Genomic DNA, 26,008 nt, shown 5'->3' with positions numbered 1-26,008 from the left:
TTGCAAAGAGCTTGTCTGTACCGGGGAGGTACGTGTATTTTCTTTCTGGCTTCTCATTTCTGGTTCCAGACCACATTTCCTAGAGAAGCCTGGGCGTCTTCACCACCCAGCAATGATCTTCCAAACACTGTACACAAATGAGGACACGGTTCTAAGTCTAGGAAATCTGTTTACCTGTTCTCATTGGCCTTTTAAAGACTCAGAGATCTGCCAATATCTCTCGAGCGCATCCATGCTCTACGAACTACAGGTAAAGCAATATACCCAGGTGCCTCTCTCTGAGTTCTTCTCCCTCTTGAAGGCTCACCGGATGGCCAAGGTGAGGACCTCAAAGCAATCCTCACAGGTGACGAGGAAGAAAATAAAGAATACCTGCATCAACTATACTATGAACAAGAAACTTCTTCCCTCCTTTGGATGAATGCCTCCTCTCCCTGTTGGTAATTCCAAATGTCCTGTGTTTACAGTTTATTGGCTTTAATTCTAGTAACAGTATTTCAGAGTATGTTAGGAATGCGCTCTAAACCTTAAGTGCTGTCTGCGGCAACAGACTTAAGGGACCTTTTATGACAACATTTAAGCCCATTTACCTCAGTTTAAATGATTCTAAGGAAAATTCATTTCCAAGGAAACTCCACTGTGTTTCCACGATGAAATGATTTACCTTTACATGAGAATCCAGCCCCCGTTACCAGTTTCTGCACTCACACTGCAAACTGTTCTTTAATCGCTGGAAAGGAGATGGAAGTGTGATGCTCCAAAGATAGAACTTCTAATAAAACAGTAAAACGGAAAGTCTCAAAACCTCAAGAAGTGCCCTCCTACCTGCACTAGGTGAGAGGGAAGAGTCTTAATGCTGGGTCCTAAAATAAGGTCAAAAACACGTCTGATGATGTGGCAGTGCTTAAACTACACCAGGGGAATACAGCCTCCTGGCTACCACTAGAGGTAAATCCTACGACAGGTTTCCAGATGGCTGAGAAAAACCAGAACAACAACAAAATGACATGAGAGGCAAGCATGGATGCTCCACGTTAGAACTTGGGGACAGGCCTCCTTACACAGGATCCGTACCAACGACAAGAGCAAAAATCTAACCTCTCACACGCGATACCAAAAACGTCGCCAATAACCCAATCCATTACACATACTCCATTTCATTAAAAAGATGCCATCTGTGTCATATTAGTCACTCCCCAGGCCCTATCTGCAAACTCAGGGCAGACTCAGTTCATTAATTTATCTTTAGCATGCACACTCCAGAGGTGAAGGTAGCACTTGAGAAAGTGGGCTTCTGGCCCAGAAACCAGGTCCTACAGAGACACAGATAAAGGCCTGCTCTAAAGAAGCGTGACCGAGTCACAAAATTCATCACACACTAACTTTCAAAGACCTTTCAAGGACTTTCTTCTCCAAGAAAATAACTGAATCAGTAAACAAGAATTTCTGACCAATCCTAACCGTGGCACAGTTCCTCTATTATATGCACGAAAACATTAAGATGAAGTTTTCATTATTACTGTGAAGCTAACCTAAAATCATTGGCAGGTAGCTTTGACATGAAGATATACACGTGTCACTACCTCCGCGTCCACTGCTGGTTCAATTCTTCCAGTTAGTTGCCCGGGGTTCCAAATTGGTTGAGTGTAAGCCGATTATCTTGGCTTACTGATAATTTGTTTTTTTAAAAAAGAAAAAGCTAATTCAGTCTTAACGACTAACTTTAATGCCAATGTTATGCAAAAAAAAAAAAACCTCTTAATTCTGTCTTTTATAATCCGGAAAATTCCTAGACATGTTTAGAATAACTTTTCTCCAGTAGAAACAATCCAGAAACAAATCTATCTCCTGAAAACAAAGGTTAATTAGTCACTGCAACTCACCTGATAGAACACAGGACCGAGAGCATGAAACTCGAAGGTCTCAGTCTCCCACAACAGGGCACACTTCTGCAGAATGTCTTCTAGAGTCCTTTTGCTTTTGAAATGTCAGTATTGTTTTAAACAGGCCACAAAAAGGCTGCTTTCTTTTACTCTCTCTGCAGACAAGCTTGTCTTAGGTTGATCCTAGTGAACGCTAAGGATCACAGCACTGGTACTGGTTCCTATACATTCCACAGACTGCTGTATACAGTGCCCTGTCAGGCTGGCGGTGGGAACTAAGGTCACAGTCACAAGCATACCTACCCTCCCACTCAGCCATGCTAGGAAATACTTCCTACTAAGGTGCGACAATTCTCATGCGACGCCCTGAAATATAAAATAACTTCAGAAAAGTAAGAATTTTATCGTTGTGGCCCACAAACTAAGAATACTGGTTCACTATATACACAGATGTCACCTGAAGCACAGAAGGTGAAACCCCTGGGGGAGGAGAGATTCTCACCCAGCACACAGAGTAATAAGGAACAAAGTTATACCTTTTTCAACACATCTCCTTTTCTCCTCCCACCCCACCCCTCTCCCAACACAGATCTCCAGATCTCACAAAAACCTAAGTAATAGATCAGGGCGCCTGGGTAGCTCAGTCGGTTAAGCATCTGACTTCGGCTCAGATCATGATCTCAGGGCTCGTGAGTTCGAGCCCCGTGTCGGGCTCTGTGCTGACAGCTCAGAGCCTGGAGCCTGTTCTAGATTCTGTATCTCTGTCTCTCTCTGCTCCTCCCCAACTCGTGCTCGCTCACTCTCTCTCGCTCTATGAATGAATAAAAACAGTAAAAAATAATAATAATAATAATAATAATAATAATAATAATAATAATGCAGTCTCAGTCCACCTCAACACCCTCTACCCAAGTCTACTTTTGGTGGTGGTGGTAACGAAAGCTGACCAAGTCTAATTTGGTCACTGGCCTGAATGAATACAGTTGATTTCATTGCGACGTGATCAACACTTGAATTTTCATGTGCCCTCACCTCCCCCAAAAATGTAGAAGAAAAGCCAACAAGAGAAGGTTAAAAACCTGCATCTATGCCATCATGCTGTTAAGACGGGCCAGCTGGGGAGATGAAATAAAACGCTCCACACTCCTAGCTCCCTAGCCCAGACTCACTTCCGAGAACAAGGAGACCTTTTCATGGTCTAGGCCTCTGATGATCTATTGATGGGGGTCACTGCAGAGCCCAATAGCTTGAAAAAATGTATTCTCGTCAAGGCAAAAAAGGAAAAGGCATAAGGGGTAGCTGGAGCAGAGGCAGTGAACACTGAAGCAGCAAGGGAAGGAATTCCAATCCTCGTGTCAACGCTGACCAGGTGTGCATGAACAGAGACCAAGAGAAGGAGGCGATGAACTAAGGAGATACACTGATGTTTAGTCTAAGAATGCATTTATTTAGAGAGACACATACACACGGACATCTAATTATTTCCGCTGTTCTCTGGTCTTGAACCCCCACCACACTGACTCCAATCATGTTCAGAAGATAACTGTAGATGGGTGCCTACAAAGCAGACATCTAAGCTGGCCAGTTAAAAACGATTCACAAAAAATAAAAAGGAAACTACGTTGGAAAGCAGAAGGCAAAGAAGTAGAAACTGGCGCGTGCCTTATTCAAAGCCATAGCAACAATGTGTAAAGAAAACAGAAGACATTTTTTTAGTGTCTATCATGTGCTAGGCACAATATAAGAGCTTCACACAGGTTCCCTCCCACGAGACCAACAATGACTGTAGGAGGTAAGTGGCGTTATCCCACTTTTAGAGACGTGGCAATTAAGAGTCAGACAAGTTTAAGTAGCTTGCCCAAGGTCACGTGGCCAATAAATCTTAGTACAGTAGTTAAGTTCTGATCTGTCCAGCTCTAACGGCTGTACTTATCTGTCTCAATGACACACAAACATGCCCGGCTGATGTTCCAATCAGGCCACCACACGGAACAAAACTCAGCAGTGTGCCACTCAACCTGTACCTACTACCTATCCTGAACGTATGAAGACTCAGCCAGGCCTCCCTCCCAGAGCCACTCAGCTCTTCTGTCGCATCCCGTGGACTTCAAGCACAGCACTATCCTCCGCTACCAGAAACCCAGGAGTCTTACAAAAACTACGTTTACGAGTATGTTCTGACTCCCTCTCTGACCCTGGCCTGTGCTGTTGAATGCACAAGATGATTCCTCGGCTGACCCCAAATTCTTCAGACCGGCTATTAAAGAGCAGCTGATTGGGTTTTTTTTTTAACCCCAACTTTACTACGATGTCCTGCAAAACTGGCATTCTGAAGTGGACTGAACTCGGACGCCGACCTCCCAGCACCACTTCCCAGCTTTCAGGGACAAGCAGCTGAAGATTCTCCTCCAAACACAAATAACAATGCAAAGCCCTGAGAAGGGAAGAGACTCGATTTGACAAAAGGCTGAAGAGAACTCAGGCAGACTAATTCCCAGCTTTTAACAACGTAAGAAACACGATCCACAGAAAAGCAACACACAAGGCAAATGAATAAAGGAAGAGGGGGACACATTCCCTTCTAGGCTTAACGAGGTGGGGGGGGGGTGCGTTATTTGAAGATACACAGCAACAGTTTAGGACAGAAAGTCAAGACGCCCACAGCCCGTAAAACTTGTCAAAGTAATTTAACCGGAGCTGGAACACAGCCAAGAACAACACCCCAACTCTTTGGGATACTGGGGTAGGAATTTTATGACTGTAGTGGTCAGCACTTGGGCATCAGGGTAGGGTCTGTCTTGGGCTCAGGAATTTAAATGCCTTCGACTCCTACTCACCTTTCCTTCTTTATCACTGAAGTTGGGCCAGGCTGAGCTCCTGAGAAAATAGGTCGGTTGATTCACTGAAGGGCTGAGAAAAGTTAAAGTTTAAATGGCAAAAGTATCTCTACTGACCATAACACAACATATCTGTGAATACATTTTAGTTTCTTTTCAGACCTCCTCGGCACTGTTTAAAACCAGAGTAAGTCCGACTACTGCATAAATAACCCAGGCAGTTACAGAAACACCACGAACCAGGCAAGTCATCTCCCAGCTCCGCTAAAACGTTAAAAGTCATTTAAAAGGAAAACCTGAATCTTGTCGCTGCTAACCCATAACCAAACCTCTCAACAAGAAGCCACAGGGCAGGGGGGAAATCCCGGAGAGAATGTGATAGCGTTAGTGCCGGTTTGTTTACAGAGACTCCAGCGACAATCATATGAGTCAGAAATTCAAGCCACCAGATGCTTTCCAACTAACAGGGAGCAAATGGTACGGTTCTGCGGGGCCCTGGAAGATCTGGGGGTGAGGGGAAGCAAGCTGCGAGAATTGTATTACAAAGGGAGCGAGACCAGACGGCGGCAACTGACTTGGACCTCGGCCTTCCGTACAAGGTGCTGGGCCCGAGAACTCGGGATGGGGGAGGGGGGCACACTGCGCGGTGGCCCCGAGGTGACGGGGAGACGCAGGGCGACCGCTTCCCCCAGCCTAAGGGGGTAAACACGCGCACCCAAACGGGTCACCCGAGCAGCAAAGCCGTCCCTGTGGACCGTGGGACAGGCTCTTGGGGGCAACCCCAGGGCTGACCTGAGGCAAGGGCAGCCAGTCCTCCCGGCGGAGACTCGGGTCAGGGCCAGGAGAAGACCTGAGCCCCGGGAGCTTGGGAAAGGAATCCAATCTATCCTGAAGGGGAGCGGGCCAGGGGCGAGGGGGTCAGGCCAAGCCGGAACGAGACACGGACCGGGTAGGTCAAGGGGGGGGTGTCCGGCTGGGGCAGTTACAAGCACGGGAGCCGGCGAGGCTCAGCAGCCCGCTTCCCGTCTTGGGTCATCCTTCTGCCAGCGGCTGCTCCGACTGTTCCAGGCCCAGCCGCCCCGTCCACTGCCGCCACCAACGCCGCCGCCATCTTACACTGGCCAGCGGCCGCCACCACCACCGCCTCCGCTCTCGGCGCTTGCGCCTGCGCCGCCACGCTTTCCGGCCCCGTTTGCGACGAGGTGCTGGAGAAGACTGAAGGAAGAGTGGTCGCGCGAGCTCTCGGCTCCCAGCCCTCCGCGGAGGACGCAGAAGGGGCGGGGCTTAGGGCCAACGGCAAACAGAGCAAGGGGCGCGTGCGCGCTCCCGTGAGGCGAAGCTGTTTTCGCGGCGTGCTTGGAGGGGCTCGCACCTCTCGCACGGCCGCGGGCAGACGCGGGGGTAGGGGGCCTCCCGGACTTGTGGCTGCGGTGGAACCGAATTTCCCTTCCAGCGGACTGGAGGGCAACCTCCTGGGCGGCCTCCATTTCCGCCCTGTTTTTGAATACTGGGAACAGGCAGTGCTTGCCAGGCTCCCTGTGGAAACCCCATTTCCTTTGAGGACCTTGTTTCCTTAAGTGGTTTCAATCCCTTTGAGACCCGCTTCCCCGCGAGAGCTTCCATTTACCCATTTTTAAATGAAGGGATTCGGAAGCTTCAGATGCAGCTGAGCGATTCAAGAGGCTGTTTCTCCGAAGGGGGGAGGCGGGGGGGGGGGGGGGGGGGGATGTCGCAAGTTCCGCAGAATGGGCTTGGTGGCGGACGCTGCTTGGCTCTGACACCTGAAGGAACCTTGCAGGAGATCCCTGGAAAGGTTGCTGCGAGGCGCAGGGCATTCTGACCAGGGCACGGTGCAAGAACCTGACCCCATTCACCTCTACCATTACCATCCAATTAGAATGCATTGTATGTTACTTATGAACATATGAACGCCTAGCTGGTTTGTCTACTTCCATGATTGACTTGCTAGTTAGAAGGCAGCCAGACTGGCGGCCTAAAATGTAAGTCAGGCCACATTATGGCCCCCAAAGCTTCCCTATCTCTCACACACACACACACACACGCACACACACGCACACACACGCACACAATGGCTTCCAAAGAAGGCCTTACATGACCGGGCACCTATTTGTCTGATTTCATCTCCCATACTGCCTACCTCTGCTCTAGCGTTGTTGGCCTTCTCCACTCTTAGCTGCAGCCAAAGCACGATCCATCCCTAAGGGCTTCTGCATTTGTTCCCTCTCGGGATTTTCCTCTATCAGATCTTTACTAGACTTGCTCTCTCCACTCAGATCTCTACTGAAATCCTCCTCCTTCAGAGAGGCAGCTCTTGACTGTTCCAACTAGAATGATACCCCACACCACCATCCTCCTCTGCCTTCTCACTCTGCATTGTTTTTTCATAACGATTTTTACCTGTGACATTTAAGCTAGAATTATGTATTTGTAACTGGAAAATACCATTGAATATAAGCTCTATAGTGGCAGGAACTATGTCTTTGTCACCTTTGTCACCCCAACATCTAGAAGAGGACCAGAGCACAAAGCAGCTGTCTGATGCCTCCCCATTCCAACCATTCTTTCATTCACTCCATCAGCATATACCGAATTCCTATAGCGTCCGTAAGCTCCTGTCCTAGGTACTGGGGCTGAAGCAGTGAGGAAAACACACCGACGTTCCTGCATTCACAGAACTTATTTATCAGTGCAGAGGGTTGGGACTGTAAAGGGAGGGGAAGGTCACAAAGATAATAATATTAAGAAGACTAGTGGAAAATGAAGCAGGGTAAAAGCGGGTTACCTGAGTAGGTGTGCTCTTCTACAGAGGCGGTTCAGGGGAAGGCCCTCTGCCGAGGTGACATTTGAATAAAGATTTGAAGTGAGGGAGTGAATCATATACACTGGGGGAAGAACCTTCTAGGCAGAGGAAACAACAAGGTAAAAAGACCTGGAGCTTGAGTGGGCTTGGTGTATTCAAAGAATGGCAGGGCAGCCAGTGTGGCAAAAGAGGAGATTAGAGAAACGTGATCAGAGATTACTCCCAGATTCATAGACCAAGAAGACGATTTAGGATTGCATCTCCGGCAGGTGCTAGGAAGCCATGGAGGGTTCTGAGTAAAAAGGTGACACGATCTGATTTATAAATGAAGAGATTTGGTCTGGTTGGTTCTTTGAACGCTGTCTGCAGGGAGGCGAAATGGAAGCTGAAAGCTGTTGCAAAAGATCTGCAAGACTAGTGTTGCAGTGGAAGTGGCAGGAAGTGACCGGATTCAGGAAATAACATGGAAGGTGGCAGAGGTGCCCTGCTAATAGATTGAGTCTGGAGTGCAAGATAAAGAGTCGGGCTTTCTCGGGCTTTTGGACTGGAGCAACAGGATAAACAGTCGGGCCATTTACTGAGATAGAACTCCAGGCAGGAGGGGGGAGCAGGAGGAGGGTTTTTGTTGGAAAAATGTCCAGTTCTATTTTAGACATGTTGAACTGGAGGTGCCTATTAGATTTCCAAGTGGAGCTACTGAGTAAACAATTGAAATATGAATCTGAGGCTCATAGGAGAAGACAATTGCTGGTATAAACTGGGGAGCTGTTAAGGTATAAATGGCATCTATAACCATGGAGTGGGGAGTGCTTACTTCGTTAACATGGAAGAGAAGACAAGCAGAGTCTATATATAAGTTGGGCCCTCTAATCCCAAGGCACTCCAACTAGTAAAGGTCAGGGAGAAAAAATATCCAGCAAAATTTATTTAAAAGGAGCAACCAAGAGGGGTGTCTGGGTGGCTCAGTCGGTTGAGCGTCTGACTTCGGCTCAGGTCATGATCTCACAGCTCGTGAGTTCGAGCCCCGCGCTGGGCTCTGTGCTGACGGCTCGGAGCCTGGAGCCTGCTTCCGATTCTGTGTCTCCCTCTCTCTCTCTCTGCCCCTAACCCACTGGCATTCTGTCTCTGTCTCTCTCAAAAATAAATAAACATTAAAAAAAAATTTTTTTAAGGGGCAACCAAGAAAAAAGAACTTAAAACCCCAAAGAGCAAGGAATCCTATAAAACAAATTTTTTTAATGTTTCAAGAAGGGCACTATCAACTCTCATTCCTGTTTAAGAGTCTGAGGGCTAAAAACCGACCACTGGATTTGGAAACATGGAGGTTAAGACCTCAACAAGAGTGACTTTGGTGGAGCTCTGGAGATGAAAACCTCCCACTCTGTGATCTGGTTTCTATGCTCACTGCTTTGGACACCATTGCTATTGCCACCAAATCTTATTTTGGGCTCGCCTATTGCATTTGACGTTGTGATGATCGTCACCCCTTCTAAATATCCAATCTCACGGATTTCTGTGACACTGTGTGTCATAGTTCTATTTATATCACTTGACCATTTATTTCATGAGCTGTTCTCACTCTTCATTCTAAGTGTTCTTCCAAAGTGATCTTATCCATTCTGACAGTTGGGACTACCATCCATGTCCCAGTCTTTATTGCCGATCCAGGCTTCTTCAAGCTCTAGACTCACATACCTGATAGCCAATGGCACTTTTATTTATTTTTTTTAAAAAAAATTTTTTTTTTTAACGTTTATTTACTTTTGAGACAGAGAGAGACAGAGCATGAACGGGGGAGGGGCAGAGAGAGAGGGAGGCACAGAACTGGAAGCAGGCTCCAGGCTCTGAGCCATCAGCCCAGAGCCCGACGCGGGGCTCGAACTCATGGACCGTGAGATCGTGACCTGAGCTGAAGTCGGACGCTTAACCGACTGCGCCACCCAGGCGCCCCCCAATGGCACTTAAAAAAAAAACAAAACCGCTTTATTGAAATGAAATTCACATGCCATACAGTTCACCCATTTAAAGTGTGCAATTGGATGGTTTTTAGTACATTCACAGATAGGTGCCACCGTCACCACAGATCATTTTCAACCATTTTTGTCACCTTGAAAAGAAACCGGGTACCCTTCAGCTACCACCCTCTATCTTCCCATCCCGCTGCAGCCTAAAAAACCATTAACTCCTTTGTCTCTATAGATTTCCCTATTCCGGACTTCCATATGAAAGGAATCATACAATACACTTTGTGTGTGTGATCGGTTTCTTCCACTTAGCATGTCTTCAAGGTTCATCCGTGTTGTATCATGTGTCAGTGCTCCGTTCTTTTCTATATCAAATATCGCTCCATTGTATGAATACATCACATCTTGTGTTTCCAATCATCTGCCGACAGGTTGGTTGTTTCTTTTGGCTATTACGAATAATGCTACCATAAACATTCATGTACAAGTTTCTGTGTGGGTTTATATTTCACTTCATTTCTCTTGGGTATATACCTAGGAGTGGAGTTTCTGGGTCACATGGTTAACTATATGCTTAATCATTTGAGAAACTAACAGACTGTTTTTCAAAGCAGTGGTACCATTTCACATTCACACCGGCAGTGTATGAGGGTTCCAATTCCTCCTCATCCTGGCCGATATTTGTTATCTGACTTTTTAATTTTAGACAGCCTAGTGGATATGAAGTGGTATCTCAGTATGGTTTTGGTTTGCACTTCTCTGATGACTAACAATGTTAAGCATTTTTACACGTGTTTATTGGACATTTCTGTCTTCTTTGGAGAGCTGCCTATTCAGATCCTTTGCTCATTTTTAAATTGTCTTCCTATCACTGAATTGTAAGAATATATATTCTAGATACAAGTCCCTTATCAGGTATATTACTTACAAATACTTTCTCCCATTCTGTGGATTGTCTTTTCATTTTTGATCGTCTCCTTTGATGCACAAAGCTTTCTAATTTTGGTGAATTTATCTTTTTTTTGTTTTGCTGCTCATGCTTTTTGGTGGCATATCTAAGAAACCTTAGCTAAGTCCAAAGTTATGACAGTTTTACCCCTCTGTTTTTAGTTATTACTTTTAGGTCTTTGACCTGTTTTGAGTTAATTTTGCATAAAATGTGAGGTAAGGATTGAGCTCATTCTTTTGTATGTGGCTGTCCAGTTGTCCCAGCACCCCTGTTGAAAAGACTGTTCTTTCCCTCTGGATGGTTTTGGCACCCATGTGAAAAATCAGTTGACCAAAGATGCAGTTTATTTCTGGACTCTTAATTCCATCCCATTGGTATCAATGTCTATTCTTGTGCCAATGCCAGACTGTTTTACCATTGCTTTATCGTGAGTTTTGAAATTGGGAAGAGTGAGTCCTCCTTCTTTATTCCTTTCTCAGGACTGTTTTCTTATTCGGAGTCCACGGCAATTCCATGTGAATTCTAGAATTAGCTAGTCAATTTCCACAAAGAAGTCAGCTGGGATTCTGATAGGGAGGGAAAGCACTGACTCTTGAGATCATTTGGGAGTACTGCCCTCTTAATGATGTTGAGTGTCCTGCTCTATGAAAATGAGATGTTTTTCCATTTATTTAGATCTCCCTCTGTCAACGTTTTATAGTTTTCACAGTATAGTTTTACACTTCTTTTGTTAAATTTACTCCTAAGTACTCTTTTTTTTTAAATTTTTTTAACATTTATTTATTTTTGAGACAGAGAGAGACAGAGCATGAATGGGGGAGGGGCAGAGAGAGAGGGAGACACAGAATTGGAAGCAGGCTCCAGGCTCTGAGCCATCAGCCCAGAGCCCGACTCGGGGCTCGAACTCACGGACCGCGAGATCGTGACCTGAGTTGAAGTCGGACGCTTAACCAACTGAGCCCCCCAGGTGCCCCTCTTTTTTCCCCAATATATATATATATATTTGTGTGTGTGTGTGTGTGTGTGTGTGTGTGTGTATATATGTGTGTGTATATATATATGTGTGTGTGTGTATATATATATATATATATATATATATATATATATATATTTCTTGAGACAGCAAGGGAGTGAGTGAGTGACCAGGGTTGGGCAGAGAAAGAGGGAAAACTGAGGCTCTGAAGCAGGCTCTGAGCTGACAGCACCGACCCCGATGCAGGGCACGAACCGACAAACCATGAAATCATGACCTGAGCTGAAGTCAGATGCTTAACTGACTGAGCCACCGAGGCGCCCCTCCCCAAGTATTCTTTTTGATGTTATTGTGAATGGGACTATTTTCTTAACTTCATTTTTGGATTGTTCATTGCAAATGTATAGAACTACAATGTATTTTGTAAATTGACCCTATATTCTGAGAATTTCCTATATACAAGATCATGCCGCCTGTAAATACGGTTTTATTTCTTCCTTTCCAATGTCTGTGCCTTTTATTTCTTTTTCTTGCCTAACTTTCCTGGCCAGAGCCTTATATAAGTAGTGAAAGCTGATATCCTTGTGTTATTCCTGATCGTAGGGGGAAAAGCAACCAGTCTTTCACCATTAAGTATAACGTAAGCTGTAGGGATTTCATAGATGCATTGTATCAGGTTAAGGATATTTCTTTCTCTTCCAGACAATGGTACTTTAATGTTTCCAAATTGAACTCACCTTTGCTCTACCTCTGTCAAACTCAAACTGCTCCTGTTCTCCTCTCTTGGTTGGCACCACTGTTCTCCTGCCTTAGGCTACATTCCCTAGAAGCTGAGCTCAGAAAAGGGATTCCATGCAAATGGTACGTTGAGGGAGTGCTCTCAAGTAAAACCTGTAAATGGAGTGAGGCTAGCAAGGTAAGACAGGGGGAAAAGTTAGGTAAAGATAGGGCTCCTACATTTAGCCTCCACTGGGAACTCCTGGCATATACATGGCACATTTGTCCCACCTCGAGGAAAGGGGGGAATTATCTATTATCACTTACTGATAACACAACTAATGATTACATGTCATTGCTGATAATGCAATCTCCAGCAGAATCCCAGCTGACTTCTTCACCCAAACCGGCATCATACCATTGGCCGTGATGCTGTCCCCAGGAGGGAATAACCTTCCGGAAGTTTCCGGAAGTGGTTCCTGTCGGTACAGAGGGCAGTTCTCAAGAGGATGCAGCTGTGAGCTATCAGCAGCCAAAACTTACACTTGCTGGTAAAGAGGATCTGGACGGGGTGCCAACAATGTTTATATAGTCCACTTCTAGCATTGCTCAGATCCATATGCTTTGTACATAAGTTCATTCTATCCAGGCATTCTGGCTAACTTCTGGGGACACTTACAAGGGGAGTCCCTAAACTGTAAATGCTATGATCTCCCTTCTCTAGCACCCAGTCTAGAGTCATCTCCCCCTTGACTAGCACTTGTTAGTCAAGATGGCTTACCCAGTGGAGTAAGCCAGACCCTCATTCCTGAGGGTTTTGAGCCCTAAGAGATCATGCCCTTAATCAGGCTGTAATTCTTTACTTACTCATTTATGGTTAAAGCTGAGTATAGGAGGACCAAGAGATATCCCAAGGATCATGTGCGCATCAAACACTTCCCACTGTGTCCGTGTTAGCAGCAGTCCTACCTTCTCGTAACAGAGTCAATTGTCCCAAACAGTATGGTAACTTCTTTGCTTGATGGTCTGCAGGCATTAGGAGCTCAAAGCGACCAGATGACGGTCATATCTTTAAGTTTATTGAGATTCTTATGTTGTGCCTGATAGAAGCATCCTCCCCGCACCCCTTACCCCCTGATCCTCAAGTAGATCACTGGGAGTGATGTTGAATAGGGTCACTTCTGTTTCCGCCCCTTGGTTCCAGAGCCCTTGGATTCTACCTAGGGGCAGAGGATAAAGCACCCTATTATGGTCATGTAGGTTCACACTGTATTGTAAAGGACAGCACCCCATTCTTGCTGGCACCACCAATGCACCTTCAAAAGGCCATCCCAATGCTCTGCCGGGCCAAAAGCTTCTGGATGGAAAGGTATTTGGTAACAGTAGTAGACCCCCATTGTCATGCGCCCACTGCTGCACCTGCTTTGTCATTAAATGGGTCCCTTGTTCCAAAGCATTATTATGTAGGATCCTATACCAGTAGATCAAACGCGTCTGAGTCCTTGGATGGTAGTACTAGCTAAGGCACTCCAGGCAGGATAAGCAAAGCAAGATATGTGATCAGAATAAGTTGCTGACTTTTCCAGAATGGAATCATTGCCACCAAGTGGCTGGTTGTTCTCCCTGAGCAGTGGTACTGAACTGGGGGATCGGCATTGCTCTTTGTGGCTGACAGGTTGGACATTTAGAATAGCTAGGTCAGCCTCTGGCAAGAGGCCGATAAACAGCCTCCATCTCTGCCATCAGGGTGATTCTACTCATGGCACACGGCAAGAACTGGGCCAGGTGAGGTTCCTGGTCAAATCGTCCTGTCCATTCGGTTATTAGCTAACACTTTTCTGGTGAACGCTATAGTAAGTCCCACTCTCACAGACCCACCCAAATCCTCTTCACCAGATCTTCTCTCGCATTTTCCTATCTTGCACCTTCTGGGCCCCTGACCAACCAGCCCACTGACCTTGAGTTCACATATACCCTTGCCTCAGGCCACTTCTCACTCTCCAAAGCGGATAATCACTTACACTGCCTAAAGACCTACTGATTGAGAATTTGCCCTCATCACTGACTTTTAGGACCACTCCAGATGGGGCCACTGAGAAGCGATAGTCCGTATTTGGCTTGCCCTAAAACATATCAAACCAACTCCTCCACGAACCAGACCTGGATTTTTTTCTCGTCTGGCCAATCAAATGGTTGCAGGATTTCTCATGTTGCCACAGGCATGGGCTAGGACAAAGCTATCACTGTAACAGATGTACATAATCTGGAGAACTGAGGATCCTTGTTCAGGTTAACTTATTCGTGCCCACCAAGTCTGTTCGGGCTTCTTCCCAAAGGTACTGTTCCCATTGTAAGACGAATTGCTATTGTATCCACCCAATCTTATGACTTGGCAGGTCTCACAATAACCAGCTGGTTATATGGGCAACTGCTCACAGTCACTTGATATTTTGTGGTCAAGCACTGAGTCTCTATCAGGGTCTAATCGTATGCCAGGAGATGCTTTTCAAATGATGAAACTTTCTTTACTGCAGATGGCATAACCTTACTCCAGAACCCGAGAGATCTATGCTGAAACTCTCCTGTTGAGGATAGCCCGAGAATCCACACGCCATCTCTTCCTACCACAGATACCTCTAGTACCACAGAATTCTCCAGGTCATACGGCCCCTGCCGCGGGGCTGCTTGTATATCATAGCCTGGATCTGCCGCAGAGGCCTTTCTTGCATTCCTAAGCACAGAGTACGGTGCCTCCAAAATAGAAGAGGCCTACTTAAGGCACCGCGCTTCTTTCTTGGGGTAAAATACACAAGATGCCAATAACTTACCCTTTACTTTAGAGAGAATGTCCCAGAATGCTCCAGCTCACTGGACTCCTAAAAACTTAACCAATGTGGCAGGACCGTGCATCTTTGCAGGATTTATTTTCCACTCTCCGGAGTGCATGTGTCTCACCAAGGAACCCAGAATACTTGACACTGCTGTTCATCAAGTCTGATTAGCATGTCCTTAATCCCTGAGTAGCGTAAGCTACACAAAGCATACAAACGTGGTACCCTGCAGAATGAGCTACACTGTGACGATGGGGGAGAAGTAACATAGCTCCAGATCAAGACTGTGAATATATACTGGTGCCTACCACTTGTGAATGCAAACTGTTTCTGATACTCCTTGGAAGAACGTATTCACTAGATGAGGGGTTGGCAAGCTTTCTGTAGAGGGTCAGACAGTATACGTTAAAAACCACGTACCTATCTGTACCAGAAGTACCTGTGTTACTTCCTCTCGTAGAGGAAACACACCCAACACGGTACTGCCTGGACTACTACCCACCGAAGTTTGCAGTAGCCCCATGCAATCCGCCTCAGGCCAATCCAGTTTTTGCAAGAGCCAGACGGGTGGAATTAAGAGAAGAAATGATGGAGACCCACACTCCAGCATCCCTCTACCCTTTTAAGCGTTGAACTAATTACTGCCATTTCCCCCAGAACGCAGTATTTTTTATTTTCTATCTTGGTAGAGGTGGGGGTGCAGTTTCAGGGGCTTCTACTTGGGCTTTCTGCCGATTGTCAAGAATGTCCTTTCTGATTATACATTTGGAAACTGAAAAAAAAAATGACCATAAAGTGGGTTTCTGGACCCACCGTGAGGCAGATTCAGGCAAGCGCTCCGTTCTGACCCCATATTCCCCTACTGTGATGAGGACGGGGCGTAGGAAGGGCAGTGCTGTGGTGGCGCTTCGGGTCCCTGGGCATCAAAGTCAACTCAGGCCCAGTATCCCTATTTTCCAACTTAAAAAATCTGGGCAATCTTCCCCCAATACATGGTTGACTAAGTAAATGGATCTTTCAATTGATAGTTTGAATCTAAGAACTGTCTCAGGCCTAAAAAATGGGCAAGGAATTTTTTTTTTTTTTAATGTTTTTTTTTTTTTGAGACAGAGAGAGACAGAGCATGAACGGGGGAGGGGCAGAGAGAGAGGGAGACACAGAATCGGAAGCAGGCCCCAGGCTCTGAGCTATCAGCACAGAGCCCGACGCGGGGCTCGAACTCACGGACCGTGAGATCATGACCTGAGCCGAAGTCGGATGCTTAACCGACTGAGCCACCCAGGCGCCCCGGAATTTTGACTTTTCAAGTTACTGATCTCATTCTTCTGCTCAATCATTCTTGATCTTTTAATTAAATACAAACCAATACCTTGCTTGGCTGTCCATTTATCTGGTCCCTGGGACCACCCACGTTCCATTAGCCATCTCCACTTTGAACATGCTGCCCTATGGAAACCCGCCCACCCTGACTCTGAGAGTTAAGTGTTGCCACTTGGCTTCCGCTACACGAGGATCCTATCATCCCCACTGCTACAAGGGAAACCAGTTCTTAAACATCCCCTGCCATCAGCCTCCACCCACAGAGACAGCCACTTCTAAACTTCCCAAAGATGCCAGTGACTCGTTCATTAGTGCCTTTCTTTCATAAAACAAACAAAAATGTCCCCAGACCTTCCTAAGGAACATGGTCAGCTAGTGGGTTTTCCGGTGTAATATACATTCATTCTCACATGCCCACTTCCTCTAAGCCTTTTGATCGTTTCTCGTAAGGTCTATCATCTCAACCTCGTTTACTGGGGACCATCGTTTTTTCCAAGCTCCCCAGCCATCTTGACAGTGTATGATAAGCACCTCCTGGGGCCCCTGCCAGGATGGTCTCCAGAGTCACGGGAAAATATCCTCATTACCACAAATTCTGTATGAATTCGATTCTTAACTCATGAAACCATCCAAACAACTACAAATTTATTTTCTAACATACAGAATTTTGGAACAAAGGGGTACCTCCTTTAAAGTCTGAGAGCAGCATAAAAACTCTACATATAGCTTAAACCTAAACTTCTTAATGGTTATTTTTAAGCAAAAGAAAAGGCTCCAAAAATAATATAGAGGTCCTAACAGCGACACACCCTAGCCAAAGAAAAAGTGGACTGGAGGCAACCCTCACGTGAGAGAGAACAAGTACAGAAACATACCAGTGTGGCCGACGGAGCTGTGGAGACCGAGGAGGGCCCCAGAGCAGTGCTACCCAAGGTGGTTCAGAGACTTGTACTGGTCTGTGAACAGTTTTGTACCCGTCTGCAACATGATGAGTTAGAAGTTCAGAGTGTCTAGAAATGTCTTAGCGTTCTGACATTGCTGTGATGTCCAGGTGCATGATCAGTGGACTCAGCCTGCTGAAAGGGGTCTGGTCAGCTTGGGTGTGGCCAAGCCTGCGTGGTGGGTGGCATGCTGTGTGAACTGCACTTGTCACGGGCAACGGGAACACATCTGAGCGTACGAAGGACTGGGTGAAATAAACAAAACAAAAACCCTGGCTCTTTAGCAGACAGTTTGAGAAGGACTGCTCTGTCTTCCATGAGCCCAGAACCACTCCAACAGCGCTTCTGGGACAGAGAGGAGCTGGAGGTCAGTTTGTTCATGTTCAATCAAAATGAAAACAAATGGCTTGGGAACAAAACTAAATTGGACTAGAGCATCTGTCTGGATTCCTGGAGTAAGCCCTGACTAGGACAGCAGGACTGAAAATCGGTAAAAGAGAACTGCCAGTACAGCAGGTGCATGGTTCAGGGACAGGGTCTTTTTGTCCTTCCCTGCTCCTCTCTATCCTCGTCCGGTGTTTGGACGGAGCTGGTAGAGACTTTTGGCCATTCAGGCCCTGTGACTACCATCACGAGTCTGCCTCTGCTTTTCCCACCTCCTACACAACAGGGGAGTCAGATTCAGACTGGGGCTTTCATATTCTGATGCGGTCCAGTACCCAGACCTTCCCAAACAGCTTGAGGCTCAATCCCCCATCCACAGAATGTGTGGAATCGTCTTAAGGGTAAGAAAGCTTAACCCCTGGAAAGTGGCATGTTCGGAGCGAAAAGTGACTCAGAGGCTGAGTGTCACCTGCCCTGTGCATTATCTTCTGAGTGCTGAGACAGGAGAGCCAGCTGGTCTGACCAGAGTATCCACCAACACATGACAGCCAAGGTCCATAGATGCAGTGGTTCCCAAAGAGAAGGGCAAGATCAACTCAAAATAACAATGATAATAGAAATAATTTTAAAAACGTTAATAATATATTGCTAACAATAATAAAAATGTGAAACCTTAGGATACAACACCAACTGAAGGGCTTCCCAGATTGGAACACCCAGAGGCAACGAGACAAGATGGACATCCAGAGTCCTTGGCCAACCGAGGGGCAGCCTCAGCTGGGGAAGGGGGCGGTGGTAGAACCAGCACTGCAATGGTATGAACTGGTCTGCAAACATTCCTCACGCTGCAGCTTACAGAAGCCGAGGAAGATCAGAGAAAGACCTGAACGAAAAACAGGCCACACTCCTCAATCAGAATATTTATTAGTCAAGAGAAAGGACCCGAGCTGCACCCCACTCCCGTTCCCAAGTCACCTGCTTAATCAAGGGACAGGATTCAGAGAAATCAGAGGTCTCAAATAAGCCAGAACACATCTGGGGAAGAACGGTCTTTCATTTCCTAGACCTGACACTGTAATTATGTATGTTTTCCAGGGAGGAGGCCAATCAGAGTAGTGGATGGCCCTTCCATGTCACAGCTTGGGTGCAGAGAAGGGCTGGGATAAACAGGTATTTAAAAAGAGAGAAGAGGAGGAGAGGCAGGGGGCACAGGAAGGTCAAGGGCTGGGTTCACCCAGATCACACAGCGTCATACAAAGACCCAAGCTGGTGACTTGAGTTCTCAAACTACACCAGGGACCTGGAGGCTCAGCACCTGGCGAGAGGAGAATCCCAGGGCTTCTCTTTCAACCCTACTGTGATCAGAGGCAAAAGCCCCTACTTCCTTTCCCTCCACGGAATTCCCAACGGTCTGTCTGAAGGCAAGAGGACACGGTGACAGACCGAGAGCCCCAGCCCAGGCTGAATTTCTCCCCATTCATTTCCAAAGGCTCTTCCCAAAAGAACTAGAGAAATACGGAGCCCCAGGACTCTGTCTCTGCTCCCCAGTCCGAGAGAGGGAGTAGAGACAAGGCACAAAGACCCTGGATGTAAAAGTGAACATCAGTGTGGCCATACATAACATTAGTTGGGAGGGGGAAGAAGGGCATGCCCCCAAAGGGATGCTTTCCTTCACCTGGTAGGTAGCTGGGCCTTTGCTAGCAGCAGAAACCACGACGGATAGGGTTCACAGAAATGGCCCGCACAACAGGCCTATTACCAGAAAGACAGAGTAAAAGCCTCAGCTGGTATGGCACAATCTCAGCTGGGATGACAGAGGGCAGTGGGCAGACTGCTCTTGCAGACGACACTCCTGCCTCGGCTCCCAGTGGTTCTGCTGACTCCAGATGTTCCCCATGGCTGGGAATCAGGGCCGAACGCGTGTTGTGTTTCACATGATCAGACACTGTTCGCCATTGGCACCTGGTGGGCCTGACAGATTGAGGGCATCCAGGTCAAAGTTGAGGCCAGGAGGCTGGAGAAGAGACGGAGGGACTGAGATTACTGCTCTTACCTCAAGCGACAGCTTTTGAAGGTGCGTCCCCAGTGGCCACAGCGATCACCTCAAGTGGAATCATTCGAGACTACAGAATTCCAGAAACTTGGGCTCAGGTTCAAATCTAAGAGAAGATATACTCACCATCTCCCCAGCCAGCTCTTTTGGAGGATGGCCCAAATCCTGTAGCTGGAAAGTAAGAGGAACTTGAGAAGGACAGAATCCCACGAAACGGCAGTCCGAAAGAAGTATCTGAGCCACTGTCTCTCTCCTTTCTCCTGGGGACCAGGCTACGTGGCCTCTCTCGTGCTCCCTCCGCCACCTGGGTTTGGCAGCGTGGCCTTCTTCCCAGAAACCCGCTCCACCGAACACACACCCAGCAGCACCCGGGGGCAGGTGGCAAGAGGAGGCCTCACCTGCTGCATGAGATCCAGCACCATCTCAAAACGAGCCTTCTGAGTGGCCTCGCTGTCTGTGGGGGTCTCGGCCTCAAACTGCTCACATATCTTGCCCATGACACTATGTTGTTCCTGATATTTTTCAAACTGCTCTGGAGGAAGAGACCCCCGGTGACTCTGCAACCATTCTGGATACTAAGGAAAGGGAGAACGGGTGCAGAAGAATTAATGGACAGTGGATAGGAAGGGCAATAAAATCTGAAAAGCAAGAAAACCCGAAGGGGGAGGGGACCTAGGGGAAGTCAAAACTAAAGACGTCAGCAGCACTGACTCCAACCACGTCACCTGGCTGTGCCAGCATTTACGGTTACCAGAGGACGGCACACTTCTTCTGTGAAGAGCCAGACAGTAAACATTTTAGCCTTTATGGGCCATGTGTGATCTCTCTGTCACATGTTCTTTCCTTTGTCTGTTCTGATTTTACAACCTTTATAAATGTCAAGAACCACTCTTCGCTTGACAGTTGGATTTGGTGCACCCGGACCCCAGTCTGCTGCGTCCTGGTCTCCACTGTCCACTTCACTCTTGACCGCATGTTGCACCGTGTCGTTGAAAAGCTTCTGTTCCAGTATTTTGTTTCTTTAGTGAAACTGTAAGCTCTTTGACAGCAAGGACCATCTTTTACACTATCTTAAATTGTTTATAGCATAAAGCCAGTAAATCATCGTCAGAGAAACGACTGGTAAGAAATACAAGAAAGGGTTGATCAGACAACAGCCTCGAACCAGTTTACAGAAAACCAGAGCTGAAGAGCCTCCCCTTCTGCCTTAAGCATCTTCAGTGTGGTACGTTTATTCCCAAAGACACAGCTCCTCCCCACTCTCCTGTTCCAAATAAACAAAGGAGAAAAGAGCAGAGAGACTGTGCAGTCGAGTTACTCCAGCTCTGTAGGCTCGAGGCAGACAAGGTAGCCCACAGGCGTCGTCGACACAGTGGAAAATGAGGAGGAAAGGCAGAAACAGAAGTTCACAAACCTTTTCTGTAATCTCCTTCAGTGATGGGTACAACACGTCCTTGGACAGTAGGTTCTGCATGATACTCTGCATGATGGGGAGGATGTTCCCTTCCCCATCCCCTTCTTCCATGCCCAGCCCTTCCATGGCCTTGGTCAGTTCCTCCTCTGACATGCCTGAGTTCTAGAAAGGACAGGAGAGAGGTGAGCAAATACAGATGGTCTGACTTAAGACCGCTTTTCAGTTTTGGATGGTGTGAAGAGGATGTACATTCAGTAGAAACTTTACTTCAAATTTTCAATTTGGATCCTTGACCGGGGCTAGCGATACGCAGATGATACTCCCTCGAGATGCCACGGTGGCCGTGGCTCCCAGGCAGTCACGTGATCACCAGGATCAACAACTGATGACATTGACAACCACTCTGTCCCCACGTAGCCATTCTGTTTTCTACTTTCAGTACAGCATTCACTAAATTACACGGGATACTCAACACTTTACTAGGAAATAGGCTTGGTGTTGGGTGATTTTGCAGACCCACAGGCTAACGTAAGTGTTCTAAACACACTCAAGGTAGGTGCGGCTAAGCTGTGATGTTTGGTAGGGTAGGTGTATTAAATGCATTTGCAACTTGTGGTATTTCCAACTTATGATGGATTGGCCAGGATGTAACCCCATCGTAAGTTGAAGACAGTGCCTTCTTGGGATGCTTAGCACCCTTTCAAGTGGGAAAGAACTATTTAAACTTGCCAGCACCAAAACAGTGTGGCAGGGACAGACTTCAGATGCTACCCAAGAGAGTCTGTCTTTTTGCTGATGTGTCTGACGGGCTCTCGTGGCCCCTGCCCCTTCCCCTCACCTGAAGATCAGTGGCATTTTTGGCGAGTCCACTTAGTGTCTCCTTCAGGCAAGATGTAAATTCTTGTTGGGAGGTTGCATCACTGCCTAGGAAAGATCGAGAAAGGCCAAGTCTTTTGGACTTTTACTGTCTGCTTCCCCAGACTGTGCTGGTTATCAGCTTGGATATGCAGCATTTACTGGTGAGTCACTAGCACTCCAAACCTCTGAATCCTCCGTGGTCACCTTCATAGTCACTTTCACAGATCTACTCGAACCGGGTGTCACTTTGTTCTCCACGAAGACACCCACAACACTATGACCTTTAAAATGGTCAGTTTTCAGTAATCTTTTCTGTGACTTTTCAGCCTCGCCCCCTCGCATGACGCAGTGTCCCCGTCCCTCCTCCCATCTCCTGGCCCCCCCTGATGGCCGTGATATGATGAGTGCTGTCAGCTTGACTAAGAGTGCTCTCTGTGCGCAACAAACACTGTGGAGGTCTGTTCAGGGGTCTCCAGCCCCCCAGGGCCGCCTCCTCACCCACTCTCCCGGCAGCCTCTGAGAGCTTTTGGAACTGCTCCACCAGATGGGGCTCTTCCTCAGCCAACTCCTTCATGGCCTTCTCGAATTCTGCAGTGGCTTGGGAAGCCAGCTCGCTGTCGAACAGTTCTTGGAAAAACTTCTCTTGGGAGGCGAAGAGGGCATCCTGCAGCGAAGGGGGGGGGGGCAAAATGCATCTCTTACTTGGCCCCCACCGACAGGAGCCACAGGCAGGGGCTCTGGGAAATGCAGTGCTGCCCTCCTGCCCGCCTCCACTGGACATTCTAACTACCTCTTTTCAGGAGGACAGTAAGAAAGGCACCGGGCCACTGAGGGAAGGGTATAGGGTGGCATTCCCAAACCAACCTTTTAAATCTGCCTTCTCTTCGAAGCACTTCCTCAAGATCCCACCACTCCATCCTCAGGGTCAGGCCAGGCCCCCTCCCCCCAACCCACTCCAGCCCACAGGGGCCTGCCCCAACTCTGCTTGCAGGTGCTTGCCCACACCCCCCCCCCACCCTCCCTTAAGAGGGTGGAATTTATACTTTGGCAGTGTCTCCTGGTGATCTCTTCTGGGGCCCCGAAGCATCAGGGGCCGTGGTGGTAGGAGGGGGTGCTGGGGAGGGTTTGGCCTTATCGAAATCATCAAGAGCACCTTCAGAGACAAGAGACATAGTGTGTGTGTTGGGGACGGATGAGGATTCAAGGCTTGGTGGAGGGGCGGGGTAAGTTCTGGGCACAGCATTAAGAGGACAGTCTTTCAGGGGCGCCTGGGTGGCGCAGTCGGTTAAGCGTCCGACTTCAGCCAGGTCACGATCTCGCGGTCCGGGAGTTCGAGCCCCGCGTCAGGCTCTGGGCTGATGGCTCGGAGCCTGGAGCCTGTTTCCGATTCCGTGTCTCCCTCTCTCTCTGCCCCTCCCCCGTTCATGCTCTGTCTCTCTCTGTCCCAAAAATAAATAAACGTTGAAAAAAAAAAATTAAGAGGACAGTCTTTCAAAGCGTCATCTCCCTTTTAAGTGTCCCTCTCCTGGCCCACCCCTCAATAAGCTGCCCACTTCCCTCTTCATTACCCAATTTATTGGGATCAAAGAAGAAGAAATCCCTAAAGGTGGAAGAGGCGTCTCTCTCATAGCAGGAAAGAGAGACTTAAACGCCCTTCAAAGACATCTCCATCTACACAGCGACTTCCTTGCCACATTCTACCGATTCCCCAGAAATCCCACACAAATATCCAACGAGAGCAGAGAACACAGGTGTCCTTAAACTCCTGAACTCACTCTGGAGCCCTCGAGGGCGTAATTTTTGGCAAGAAAGCAAAAGCCACAAGACGTTCCACCCCGCTTCCCGTGGGTCCTGGTACTCGCACAAACTGAGGGATAGCACGCGACAGTCCCTGGGGGACATTGAACTCTCTTCTCCTAACGCCGGGTTCAGCCCTCCCTAGGCAAAGTTCCTAGAGCTTCCTCTGGCCTCATCTCCGCAGATAACTATGTGCCAATCCACAGAGTCACTTGGCACTCCTCACCGTTTCTGTTCATCCTTCTGCCTGCCCACATCTCTGTGACTGGGCAAGAGACAAAACATATTCACCTCTGCTCTAAAAACCTGAGTCCTCACCACCAACCCGCTTGCTGGGCTTAGCGGGAGGACACTGGCCCCACTGTGGGCAAGAAACCAACAGAAGAGCGGAGGGCGGGGAAGAAACGAACATCCAGCCTCTTTCAGGAGGGTGAGCTGTCTCCCCCTAAAGCCCTCTCCCCCTCAGTTTTTCAGAGTAATGGAAGGGAGTCGGCTTGAGCTGTCTGGCACGGCGAAAGTACTGGAATGGGGCCCGGGGAGGGAAAGGTGAAAGGCTTGGCGAGAGGAAAAAAGGGGGGAGAGGGCAGCGCACAGAAGGCCGCGCCAAGGGCTGGTCGACCCTTAACGCGAGCAGTCGGTGAGCGTCGGGTTCGCAGCCCACCAAAGACCGAAAACTGCCGCTGGCGGGAAGGAAGTTAGGTTAACAAGAACTTGCTCACCGAAACCTAGGGGAGTTCGGTGCCGGATCGTGAAACACCGTCCGGCGGGCTACTGCTTCCCCTCCGGCAGGGAGATCAACGGTCTGAGACGCTCTGGGGCCCAACGTGGGCTCCCGAGCTCCCGCCGCGGAGGAAGGAGAGGGTGACCCAGAGATTTTCTTCGGAGTCACAGGCAGACCCTCTGCCCCCGGCCAACCTTTGGAAAGCCTCTCCCGCTCCGCCCCCAATATCTCGGGCGCAGTTTGCCCCGGAATGAGCCCCTACAACCGCCCACCGGCGGGCCTTCCCTTTTACGAGTTCTTACTTTCCAGAAGCTCTTCCAATTCCCGGTCCGCGTCGGCCCCAGCACCACAAGCCTCCTCAGCGGCGGCCATCTTGCTACCTCCGGCTTGCCGTAGGAGGCGGGGCTTCGCGGCGTCCGTGCCTCGGCCCCGCCCCCGCGCCCCTCCCCTTGTCCTCGTGCAACCAGTAGTAGCGCAGGCCGGGGCGGAGCCGCCATTTTTAAAGGGACAGGAAGCCCTGTCCAACCTGGGTTGGGTTTTGTTTTTTTTCTTTCTCGCCAGGAACCGTTGAACTAACGGAGTGGAACTCACTGTGAAATTCTACCAGGTTACTGATTAGCCCGGTTGCCTTTATTTCAACTTCTCGCGTTATCCAGAGAAGAGACTCTTTCATCATATGCTTCTCAACACTTAGCACTCTCTGACATTCTATTGATTTTACTTCCTTGTTTACACTGGCCCCCCAGGCACTGCGTGGAATTTGAACACCCAGCGGGCGAGGACTGCCATCCGTGGTCTTCACTGCTGTAAGCTCAGCTCCTAGGCGAGGGCCTACAACCCCGCTGGCGCTCACTGGCCACTCGCAGCCCTCCCGGACCCTGAAGAGGCACACTTCTCCGCGGGATCCGGCGGCTGTCTCTCATTTCCTATTCTCCGACAGGGTTGCCAGAATGAAGGACACAGGACTAGGAGCTTAGTTAGAGCACAGGGTGCGTTGGAGCAAATCAGGCAGAAAAAGCAAGTCTGGAACCTCGGATTGAGCCAGAGGACCATTCATCGTGGTAGCCATAGACCTACCTCCCCCGAACCATCCCCTTTTCTCCATATAGAACCCAACCTCTAATCCAGGGAAGCGGGGGGAGGCTCGGTAAAAGACAACTCCAGACACCCCTTCCCTCCTCTGGGATGGTTCTCCTCTTCAGATGGGTCAGAACTGCCTCCCACGCAAATCTGTGTTAGCATTTAGAGCGCATCCACTGTTGTGCAGGATCCTGTGCGGGGCACAACCCAGGAGAGTGACACAGATGGGACCAGCCCCTGATGTAAAAGAGCTGCCTGAGGATTAGGGTGGAGGTGGGATGAGACTGAGAGGTACACACACAGTAAGGATGGTACAAGGCAAATGTCTTAAAAGAAGGGTCAAGCGCTATAAAGCTTAAAAGGGAGAAATCACATCTGAGTGAAGTCACTTAGGGGCGCTGGGGTGGCTCAGCTGTTTGAGCGTCTGAGTCTGGCCCAGTTTGGCTCACAGTTCATGAGTTCAAG

General features: G+C 48.3%; 2 protein-coding genes across 6 annotated transcripts in view; both read right to left on the bottom strand.

Annotated features, from left to right (window-relative positions):
* The window catches only part of DCAF8 (DDB1 and CUL4 associated factor 8), a 41,612-nt gene extending 35,637 nt beyond the window's left edge, over positions 1-5,975 (bottom strand). Inside the window, exons 1-2 of one of the 4 annotated variants that reach the window (XM_047839643.1) lie at positions 5,837-5,975; positions 4,721-4,793 (exon numbers count right to left, since the gene is read on the bottom strand). The gene's annotated coding sequence lies outside the window, so the exon portion shown is untranslated. Of the gene's footprint in view, positions 1-4,720; positions 4,794-5,512 lie in introns of all 4 variants that reach the window. The other 3 variants (XM_047839642.1, XM_047839641.1, XM_047839644.1) reach the window with 3 other exon arrangements.
* A 12,265-nt stretch (positions 5,976-18,240) lies between these two features.
* Positions 18,241-24,877, bottom strand: PEX19 (peroxisomal biogenesis factor 19). 2 transcript variants are annotated; one of them, XR_007148307.1, is made up of 8 exons: positions 24,766-24,877; positions 22,989-23,098; positions 22,444-22,609; positions 21,926-22,011; positions 21,088-21,249; positions 20,072-20,248; positions 19,674-19,844; positions 18,241-19,591 (listed from the first exon to the last, which is right to left on the bottom strand). XR_007148307.1 is itself a non-coding variant. In XM_047841196.1 (8 exons), the coding sequence occupies exons 1-8, from the start codon at positions 24,833-24,835 to the stop codon at positions 19,551-19,553; spliced, it is 900 nt and encodes a 299-aa protein (XP_047697152.1). In that variant the 5' UTR covers positions 24,836-24,877; the 3' UTR covers positions 18,241-19,550. The 2 variants fall into 2 exon arrangements, 1 of the variants encoding a protein (XP_047697152.1); XM_047841196.1 differs by having other exon boundaries at positions 18,241-19,634; positions 19,800-19,844.
* Between the last annotated feature and the right edge of the window lie 1,131 nt (positions 24,878-26,008).

The sequence above is a fragment of the Prionailurus viverrinus genome, chromosome F1 (assembly GCF_022837055.1).
Source record: "Prionailurus viverrinus isolate Anna chromosome F1, UM_Priviv_1.0, whole genome shotgun sequence".
Classification (NCBI taxonomy): domain Eukaryota; kingdom Metazoa; phylum Chordata; class Mammalia; order Carnivora; family Felidae; genus Prionailurus; species Prionailurus viverrinus.
The sequence above is the reverse complement of the archived record's forward strand: the minus strand, read 5'-3'. Positions and strand labels throughout refer to the sequence as shown.